This window comes from Ixodes scapularis, unplaced genomic scaffold, assembly GCF_016920785.2.
Source record: "Ixodes scapularis isolate PalLabHiFi unplaced genomic scaffold, ASM1692078v2 PGA_scaffold0__279_contigs__length_252992795, whole genome shotgun sequence".
In the NCBI taxonomy this organism is placed as follows: Eukaryota; Metazoa; Arthropoda; class Arachnida; order Ixodida; family Ixodidae; genus Ixodes; species Ixodes scapularis.
Genome location: NW_024609835.1, coordinates 138,092,977 through 138,103,641, shown reverse-complemented (window position 1 = coordinate 138,103,641; position 10,665 = coordinate 138,092,977). Strand labels below are relative to the sequence as shown.

General features: G+C 48.7%; 2 protein-coding genes across 3 annotated transcripts; one reads left to right on the top strand and one right to left on the bottom strand.

The window, feature by feature from the left end:
* Window positions 1-215: 215 nt before the first annotated feature.
* Window positions 216-2,214, top strand: LOC121837464 (protein ANTAGONIST OF LIKE HETEROCHROMATIN PROTEIN 1-like). Its single transcript, XM_042293070.1, has 3 exons — window positions 216-442; window positions 638-913; window positions 1,420-2,214. The coding sequence occupies exons 1-3, from the start codon at window positions 216-218 to the stop codon at window positions 2,036-2,038; spliced, it is 1,122 nt and encodes a 373-aa protein (XP_042149004.1). The 3' UTR covers window positions 2,039-2,214.
* Window positions 2,215-2,546: 332 nt separating this feature from the next.
* LOC121833255 lies at window positions 2,547-5,517 on the bottom strand. Of its 2 annotated transcripts, none has more exons than XM_042286397.1 (3): window positions 5,115-5,517; window positions 4,296-4,365; window positions 2,547-2,813 (listed from the first exon to the last, which is right to left on the bottom strand). In XM_042286397.1, exons 1-3 carry the CDS (start codon window positions 5,513-5,515, stop codon window positions 2,583-2,585), a joined length of 702 nt encoding a protein of 233 aa, XP_042142331.1. In that variant the 5' UTR covers window positions 5,516-5,517; the 3' UTR covers window positions 2,547-2,582. The 2 variants fall into 2 exon arrangements, with proteins under 2 accessions (XP_042142331.1, XP_042142332.1); XM_042286398.1 differs by lacking the exon at window positions 2,547-2,813 and adding an exon at window positions 4,159-4,226.
* Between the last annotated feature and the right edge of the window lie 5,148 nt (window positions 5,518-10,665).

Here is a 10,665-nt window from a genome sequence, read left to right as displayed (position 1 = left end):
AAGCAGAATATATTGTTTTAAAACCAATTAATAATTTTTTTTGTTTTAATTTTATTGCATGGTGGAGGTAAAAAATCTTTTCTTTAGAATGTCTAGCTGTTATCGAATCCAAATCCAAAAGAGGTACGCGGTCGAGGCAGGTCGAGTGGTCGAGTTGCAGGTGCGAAACGTGGTCCGGTGATCGAAAACTCTTTGTGAAACATCGCGCCGTAGTGATGGAGGTGACTGACGGCGACGAGCGTCTTGCGATGGACGATGACGATTGCATGGGCATTTTGTGGTCGCTGCATCAGCGGCGGATCGAATTTAATCAGCTCGAGGAAAGCATTCAAGCCACCGAAGAGGCAGCGGACGAACTCGAGGAGCAGCTTGTGGGGACGAACTTCACTGTCGCCGCTCTTTTGGCTCAACGGTTCACGAGGATCCCTCGTGAGAGGGCAATGTACGTTCGGTCGGGGAGGTGGTTTGAGGAGACGCTGCCTAGGCTGGGCGAACAACACTTTCGTGCCTGCTTTCGTGTGTCCTCAACCACCTTCCGGTACCTCGTGGACGTCTGCCGCTCGTCGATGCAACGGCAAGACACAGCCATGAAAACTGCGATCACAGTGGAAAAAAGAGTAGCCATAAGCCTTTACAGGCTCTGCTCCACGGCGGAGGAACGGACAATCGGCCACCTTTTCGCTGTGGGACAATCGGTGGTAAACGAGAGCTACCGCGAGTTCTGCGACGTTGTAATTCAGGAACTGGAGGCCAGAACGGTTTCGATGGTTAGGAACGAGGACCTCGAGCACCACATGCGCGAATTCCAGGCAGTCCTGGGATTCCCCAACGCCATCGGTGCTCTTGACGGCTACCACCTGCCCGTGTCGCCGCCGAAAGACTCGGCTGTCGACTACCGCAATTACAAAGGCTGGTGAGCAAACAGTGACACTCGTTTTCTCGGGGTAACTTTGCTCATTTCATATAAAATTACGGGGTTATGAATGCTTTCGCGCGAGCAATGCTGGGCCGTTCAGTGCAATTTGGTCCTTGGAAAAACTAAGCAATTTTAATAATTCGTGCCTCAAACATACGGATAAACCAAAAATATACGCTGGTGCAGTCACACCAGGGACCATTCTCGTTTTCTTCAGCATTACAGACATGATGTCACTACACTCGCGGACAACTTTGTGTGTTGAAACGAAGGGAGGAGGAAGGCATGTGCGAAATGATGAACGCACCCTCTCCTTACAATAGACTTAATAGCCACAGAAAGTTGCCCGTGGGTGTAGGGCACCCATGATGGCTGTGTCAATTTCGCTGCCTGTGGGCTCTCTTGAACAAAAAGTTGCAATTTCAGGAGCACACAATTTAGCTAGATCTGTTGCATGCAGTACTGCTGCTGTTCCTTGCTCACATGTGGTCACTTTGTTTTAGGTACAGCGTCATCCTGTTGGCGTTGGTGGACCACAGGTACCTTTTTCGGTACATCAGCGTGGGCTCCCCTGGCAAGTGCCACGATGCCAATGTGTATGGGCGATCCCCGTTGGGGCGTCTGCTCGAGGACTACCAGGTGGCTGTGCCAAGAACCATTGGTGGCACAGAAATACCACCCATCGTCCTGTGTGATCAGGCATTCCCCCTCACCAGGAACCTGATGAAGCCCTTCCCCCACAGTTTAAATCACCCTCAGGACGAAGGCGACTTCAACTACGCCCTCTCCAAGGCCAGGCGTGTTGTGGAGAATGCGTTTGGGCGTTTGAAAGCTCGATTCAGAATCGTCCTCAAGCGAATGGAGGTTCGCATCGACAATGTCAACGCCGTCGTCCGAGCGTGCTGCATACTGCACAACGTCTGCGAGACGCTCAACGACAGTGCGGACAAGCAGTGGATCCAGGACGCCCGGAAAGTGGAGGAGGATGACAAGCTGGAGCAGCCGAGCCGCAAAACCAAGGCCAAGACGGACAGTGGCACTGCGGTGCGCACTGCACTTGTTGCCTATTTTGGTGCTAACCCACCCCCCAAGCGCAACCAAGCTTCAGCAGAGGCACTGTAATTTGTTCAGCGTTGACCTTTCCCTGGCAGGCAAACTGTGCTTGCATTTAGGATGTTTCACCTCAGTCGAACTTTGCATAGAAAGTTCAAGAAAGCTGAACCTTGTCAGGTTCACGACATCCCTACAAACAAGTGTCCTAATTCTCCACAGGTGTAGTAATAAGCAAGGAACCAATCTTTTTTTTTCTACCATGATTGCCGATATTGATGTGTCTCTTTGAAAGAAAGGTATTTTACTGAATTTTGGTGTAGTTGCATGTGATGCACATCTTTAGGATAATAGTATTGTACCCACATTTCATCATCAACTCACTTGAACCTTTAGAAAATACTAGTGGGTCTGACGTTTATCCCAAACAATTTGTGTTTGTCCCGCCTTGATCAAAACGTCTGCAATTGGGTTTAAGGCCGAACAACGATCAAAGCAAGCATTGCATGCCAATGCTTGGAACCCAAACTCAAATAAAAAGGAGGCTATTTCTTAGCATTTACTTTTTTACTTTTGAGCTTTCGATTTTAGGAACTGGAGGAACTCTCGCTGCAGGTCATTCGATTCCTGCATGATTGCAAGCTGGCGCTGCCGGTCCCTGTGAGTTCTTTCCCTCGCTTCTCGAAGTTCTTGTCTCTGCGCCCTCTGCTCCTCGAGGACCAACATGACGAGGTCTGCCTGTTTGCAGGAAGACTTTTTTTTTTTTTTTCTGTTGTGGTTCCACTGCAAGTTCTTCAGGAGGATCCACCGTCTCCTGTGACTCCTCAGGAGAGATGTCTTCAGGTTCCTGATAAAAACCAATGAGTGCTCATCAGAAGGGCCCATGACTTAAAGATACATGCATAACTTAAAGAGGATTATGCAACGATATTTGGTTTGAATGTTTTTCACTTTGTGCAAGAATACTAATCTTACCTTAATAATCTTACCTTTTCATATCATGTTACACAAATTGTTGCTTCTGCCTTTAGAACAATGGGGATGATATCACGTTTGACGCATGATTTTTCAAATATAATGTGCGTAGTTCGATTGTTTTGTTCCCTTGTACGAGTTAAACTTGAGTTTTGTAGTTCAGTGTGGAATTCGCTAACAACGACCGACGCTGCACGGATAGAAAGAGTTCAGAAGCGATTTATACGCCTTGTTTACGATGGATATTTTGATAGAAAATGTTATTTTGATTATGAATACCTTCTTAAAGAACTTTCACTCCAGAACCTTTCAAAAAGAAGGATTGCTCGTGTCATTATATTTTTATACAAAGTGGTTCACGGCCAAATTGATAGCAATCTTGTATCGTCTTTGAACTTTCATGTACCGGCCCGAGTCGTTAGAAACTCAAGCGTGTTTTATAGATCTATCCAAACAAGACCGTCCCCTTTGGCTAGAATGCAAATTTGTTTAAATGAATTTCCGACTCATGTAGACATATTTTTAAATTTTGCTGCGTTATAACGACTACTTGATATGCATATTTTTGGTTTATGATTGTGAAATGTTTTAATTTCGAGAGCATATGTCGGGGGGGGGGGGGGGGGGGGGCTTGAGATTGTGTACTGTTTTAGGTGTTCTTTTTTTTTCTCTTTTTAAACTTTTTATGTGCCACCACACTGTAACCAATAGGTTGTTCTGGGGCATTATACAAATAAAGGATTATTATTATTATACTGTCCCTAGCATGACCTAAGGATACTCGAACGACAAGTCATGACTCCAGAAATTGTGTTGTTACGTAGCAATTCCAAGAATAAAAGCGGACAATTTTTTCAGTCTGCTTTGAAAAGCTTGACGATGTGTCGTGGGAACCACAATTTGGATGTACCCTCGGGGTGCACCTCGTGATGACGATTGGAGACAACTCAACCTAAGCTTGTAACAATGAAAGCCTCAGCAAGCACTGGGCAGCGACTCGTTTTCAATCCACGAATGATGAAAGCAGTCAAACTCTAACAACGTCTGGAGCTCAGCACATGCCCTGTGCTTTGCCAACCCCAGTGCGTGGCTATGATAAACATTGGCGGCATATAAACGCCAGCCAGGTCATGTAGTCACTTATTCTGGCTGCGAGTTGAATAGGCGAAGGCTGCTCGTGTATTTTTTTGCATGTAGGAAGAAATTAATGCACGTTATGAACGTCATTATTTAATGAAAGAGAAAATCTTTTCTTGGGCCCTTAATATTCCAACAGAGAGCCCACCTGAAACCAAAACGGGTAAAAAAATTGTGAGCCATTTTTTTTTTAAAGCATATGAGATCACTGCAATACCTGCAAAGCATCTCCAGGTAGTGAGTCGTCCACTAAGCTTGGGTCGTTCACCGGCAGGCCCCCAAGGAATCTATGCAGATCATAAAAGTAGGGCCAGGTCACCTTCCCAGACCCGGTTGTCTGGTTTTTTTTCTTCGTCCTGTAAACAAGAAATATATATATATATATATAAAAAGTGTTCCTACGTATTAAGCAACTGAATGGGGCTTGCTGTCACCTGGGTACAATATTTCACCTGCATTTCCTTTTTTCCACTGTGAATCCAGCCATACACAAACGTGGACCGAAATATTTTGTGGAAAATTCAGTCTTAACCAAGGGGGTTGGCAATGTATTTTGGCTGCAACTAGAATTGGAACAGGTGAACCAAGAGCCCTTGTCACGTTCTGTGAATTGCCTTTTTTGTGTGTGTGTGTGTTCTGTTTCAGGGATTGTCAATGGAAATAGTAAAAAAACGTTATTTCTCAGGGCCTGCGTGCCAAACCCACGAAGGACATATGATACATCCAAGAGGAGGACTAAAAGCTGGGGATCTGTTAAGGTGAAGGCAAGAGCCTTCCGCGTCCAATGGTTGACACCTCGGCCGAGATTTTAACCCACCACTGGGGACCCATAGGTCAGCATTTTGCCTCGTAGACACTGAGGCGACACACTCGAACATTACCGCTAAATTAGGTCGTGCTGATCAAAACGATTAATTTACTTACTATTTGTCGCAGTGACATCAAATACCGCATTTCGTCAAGTTTAAGCTCGGCGAGCGGGCTCCGAGAGTCGGCGAGAGGGCACAGGTGAGCAGCAACCTCAAAACTGGCTTACCTGTATGTCTGGTTGAGGTTGTCGATCTTATCGCTCACTTGTTTCCGTGTCTTGTCGATGGACAGCCTCTCCAGACCGAGGCGTATGGTCTCGTAAACTCCGGCGTTCCTCCTTTGACGCCGGAGTTCGCCGATGTTGTCCTCCCAGAGTCGGATTAGTGACCATGTTTCCGCCTCGGACCAGTGAACTCGAGGGCCTTTCCCACTGGTGCCGCTAGTGCTTGCACCCAAGTTCACTGGTCCACCAGGCGAAATCATGGTCACAAAAATGCTCTGGGCAGGCGAAGCGGACGACTCCTCGTCGCTACTCGGAGCACGAAAAGCTGGTACAGCCGCCATTGCGTTCGTGCCACCGCTGCTGCCCGCTATCGCGAGTATAAATTTGGTACTACCATCTTTCATCAGGTTTGTGCTCACGTTTACTTTATAATTTTTGCCTTGCAAATATTCTTTTATTAAAGTGCAATAAACGAAGCAGAAGCGTATACGCTAGACTTTTTTTATTGGAGTTCCTGGGTCCGAGGCTACTCCCTGTAGCTGTAAAGGGAGGTCTGCGAGCTCCGTTTATTCTTAAGGCTCCTTTAGCGAAAGGGACCTTTGTGCGCCGTGTGATTACGAACTCCATCTCCCTTTAGAATAGGGACCTATGCTAAAGGTACCTTTATACCGCACGTGTGAATGGGGTATTAGTTTACGACAACTTAGCTAAGAAGTTCGTAAGTTAAGAACATCGTAAGAAGAGGAGAAATCGGTATTCACGAACGCGTTCTTAAGTGAGAGGAGGAAACCGACGTTGTCGTACGGAAAAACTAAAACTTACCGGTGCTGTTGCTATGGCGACGGCGTCTTCGGCAGCACGAACAACCAATCGGAGAGCTCGGCATTTGTTCGGAGCCGTTCGGAGCCGTTCGGAGCACGTGGATTTTTCATAACAAACACAGGCGGCCTTTCTGCCACCGCTGGTCTGGGGTTCGTATCCGTGCAGTGACATGTCGACGGTAACACGATTTAAACTCGCCCGAATGCCGAGGCCGGGATGCGTAACCGCCCCCATTGACTGCTACGAACTCGATCGCTACCAAGTCAACACAACTGTCATCGTTGGTAAAAGACGGCCCGTGTCAGTCGTTTGCAAAGCGGCGTAGATGGGAACAAATCGCCGCGGCGTTTTTTGCGGCCTCGGAGATGCAGGAGCGAGCCGACGTTAAAAAAAGATACGTTTGAACTACGACAGCGTAAGCAAGAGCCACGTAAATGCTTGTTTACACTACGGAGCGGACGCGCGCGTTTGATCGAAGTGCCGGATTTGCGCTGTTGGACCGCGAATTGATAAGCGCTTCGGGACCGATCCTTTACAATTGCAACTCGATGCTGACGTGACACCCGGCGAAGAAAGGTTGGACCGGTATTGCGACCCACGAACTGTTACAGCGATCGACAGTGAGGTGCAGTCGTGTCAGAATAAAATGGAATACTAATAACAAAGTGTACATACCATGTTGCGAAGGTAATCCATACGGCGTTTATTTAAGCTTGATATCACACAAAACAGAGATAGAATCGATGAGAGCCCCTTTTCGACGACAGCGTTCGTCACCGTTGCCTCGGAAAACAAGGAGATAACAAGATGAAGAAATTGACCTCTTAATCTAAAATTGAGGTCAGCGATCAAACTATAATACGGGAAGGGTTCACAAGGGTCGCGCGGGCATATTCCACTCAGCACGCCAGCCGGTCGTGGGCAGACGGTCTTCGCCAAGGACCGTCAGATCATCGCTGCGCCGAGTCGTATTGCCTGCTAGGCCTATCTGCCGATCGGTCGGAGTCCGTACTCGTGGCCCTTGGAGTTTTTCCCGGGTGCCTGTGGATCCAGCGTTCTTGTTCGTTCGTCGTGGTCTGTTTCAAGTACTTTTTACTTGTTGCTTGCTGCTTGAAGTCGGGACGCGTGAGAAGCGCACGTAGAAAAATAAACATCCGTTGGTTGTCGCGACCAACTGAGCGACGCTGTCGGCCATGCTGATTTGATCGTAAGAAGTGCGTAAGACAGCTTCGGAGCTGTCGTAGGATTTCGTCGTAACCTGCGCAAAACTTACGAAAATTTCGTTTCGTGAATACGGATTTGTTCTTAAAGGGCAACTCCGCTTCATTTTCGATGCTGAAAAAACGACGCAGTTCTCTTTAGTATCACCTAGAAAGACTACACGTCAAGTTTTACGACGTAATTAAGCCTAAAAGTTTGTTAAACTGGTAAACAAAGTTTGAGATGCCTCAAGTCTCCGAAATCTGCTAATTCTAGCGGCCGATGTGCGGCGAAGAGAACAGCGCAGTCAATACCGCGTGTTGGCACAGCCAACACTGCGCCGCACGTCATAGTCTGGGACCGCTTTTCTTCTTGTTTTTTACTTTATTGAGGCGCAGCCTACAGGCGGCGCCAGCAGCGTGCATACCGATGTCCACGTGATCCAAAACGCGCATGCGCTGATGAGCGCCTGAGCGAGCGCTCCGCGCTCGTCGTCGGGAAGACCGAACCTGCTGCGTCTCGGAGCAACGTTTTGTGCTGCGATGCCTGGCATATTACGAGTGATTTACTTAACTTCAACTACTAATGGTTCCAAAACATAACTTTAAAATAACTTGCCTTTTTCTGCGTCAAAACACTCTGCGGCCGCGGTAGTGCACACGTCGTTGGATAGCAAAGACCGTGGAGCAGACGACACGGCGCGGCGACGCTTGCTCCGCCGATCCGTCCGTCCGCGCGGTCGGCGAGGTCGTGCGGTGACGTTCGTACCACGTGGGTTGTCCCAGACTATGACGACGCGGGACCAATGTTGCCAGGCGCGGGCGCAGTTTCGGTTTCGGTTCGTGATCAGGAGTAAAGAAGGATTACGAGAATTATATTTCCTTTTTTGAGAAACAAACGACGTCGAGCCGTTTATTAGTATATCTTAATGTATAATCACCAAAACCCCCGAAATTCCTGGAATTGAGCGGAGTTGTCCTTTAAGTTTTGTCTTACGCACATTTTTGGCGTAAGATCGTTTCGTGAATCTGGCCTCTGTTGAGTTTGGGACACCTATGTGATCACTTCTCCCAGGCTGCGTCCCAACAAATCCTTCTACAGTCTACCATCCATCTTGCACATGACATGTCACACGCATCAATCGCCAGTAAGATCTGCGGTCACGTTGGGCACAATATCGTTTAAACTTTTTATGACTAGGCTTCACCAATATTGCAACGTGTCCTCTCCTTGTACTTATAACCCCTTTGGGCGTAAATTATTAGTCGGCCATTTTGCAAATAGACCCTAAACAAAAAAAACATATATAAAACGTTTTTGTGTTACCACGGTTACGGCGGATACGCACGGGTGTCAGCTCTGGGCATCCACGAGTTAGGACCACGGTGGGAGAAATAGGCACTCTAGGGAGAAACACATTGGACGCCATCTATCCCTGTGCGAGTGAAGCGCCCGGTGCGCCGAACTTAATGTAGTCACCGCGTCGCACAGAGAGTCATCACCTAAATGTTTCTTCCACCGTGATTAAGACCAAACAAAAGGTGCATTAATTTTCTCAAGTTTATTTTTATATGAACTAGCCGCTGTCTGGTTCACCAAAGAAGATTGCCGGGGAATCGGTGACCGAGTGGGCTAGCGCACAGCAGCCTGAGCACGCGCATGGAGCGAAAGCTCGCTCTGCAGGACCCTGTGCTCAATTCCCACACCTGCTCGTTTCGATCTGGATGAGCATCGTACCGGCTAGAGCCACTAAATGAGCTGCGCTTAGAGTATCGGCACTCCGTTCCCCGACATTGTTGTGGGCGCCGCCATTTTGGCTCGTATGCAGAGCAGACATAACTGCCGATCGTCCTGATTCATAAGGGAGACTTCCTCAGCATTAGACTTGGTGTTAGGAAGGTCATCTAATATTGCTTTGCTCTGTTGCGAACTGTTTAAACATTTGTAAAGGGCGGAGATGCGTGTCCTGTGATTTCAGATAAAGGTTCAGATAAATGGCAACCATGATTTTAAGACACAAATGGCGAAGTGTCGTTACTCTGAAGCGTAGTACTAGTACCGGCGTGTGGTTGTTTATCACTACTGCGTGATGCACGTTAAAGACACCAGGCCAGCCGTTGTACTGCACTGGCTAAATTTCTCATCTACAGCTGGGATACTCGTCGCCCGTTGGGCAGATCAAGTTCTAGGCTGTATAAGCATTCACACAACCCAATTTATTTTAGGTTGCCAGCTCGTTTTCTCGCTCCGGTTGCGCTGGTGCTGCGTTTTAAACTCTACGCCTCAGATGCTAAACCTAACACCCGACTTTGATGTGTTCCGAGGCGAGAGAGAGAGAGAAAGACGAGACACCAAGGAGCAAGTCATGCACCGCTCCAAACGAAGGAAAGAACTTTAAAGGGCAACTGCACTCAAAAAGTCGACCCTATAGAAATGACTGTAATCGCTTTAGGGGGTCAAAATACGGTCATGCCCATGTTATCAGGTATAGACCGGGGCAATTCCACAGTAAATGCTGGATCGTAGGGCGGGCTCCAATGCCACGTACGCGCTGCATGTCACGGAACAAGGGGTGGGGTCCGAAGGGAACTCTTCCGGTTCGTCGTCCACCGGTGGTCGGTTTTGGCGCTTCTTCCTGGTGTAGGCTCGGCCTTGGGGTCTGGTCGCGGTCTGGCGAGGCGAGGAGTGGCGGTGTCCTGCGAGCGGTTGGAAGTGGTCTCGCTCGCCAGGTCGTGCGCAGCCTCGTTGCCTTGGTTGCCAGAGCGGCCCGGAACCCAAAGCACCTAGGTTTTTATATGTCTTGTGTCCTGTAGCTGCTTGCAAAGCATCTTGACGTCGTATGCCGCAGTTCCTCTACGGGGTGCTCTGGGGAGTGCCTTGAGTGTTTCCATCGAGTCCGTGTATATTGTAACCTTGGGAGTGTCATCTTTGAGTGCGTCAAACACGCGATGCCGTGGTAGGCGGCGAGCGTCTCCAGCTCGGCCACTGAGGGCTTGGTCTCGTATCGGAGGTGTGGTGTTTGCGGTGGGTGGTGGAAATCCGTTACCAGGGCCGCTCGTCTGGTCTCAGGATTTCAGGCAGCATCGGTGTACCCTGTGGTTTCGTATGGGTCGTCCGATGGTTTGGCGTTACCTGCAACTGTCTCGCGTTGCCTATTGTGGAGGAACTTGCTGGGCTTTATGGTATTGGTTTGGGGGCCAGGACGAGCACGTCTTCCCACGGCGCGAGGCGAGGTGGGATATCTCAAGCAGGCGGGGTTTGCCCGTCATAGTCGAGGAACCTACGGTTTTGTTGAATAAGTTCGCGGTGGTTCGGCCGCGCCCTTTTTCCGGTCTTGGATGATACCGCCGAGTGTTGGCAGTTCTGCATAACGGTATTGTTCCTCCAACTGTATATGTCTGGGGAGTCCCGTGACAACCCGGAGCGCTTCGCGACAGAGGCTTTCCAGTTTGGCCTGTTGTGCTTTCGTTAAGTCGAAACAAGTCGCTCCGTAGCAGACTCGCGACGTGAGCAGAGCCGTTATGAGCGTTCG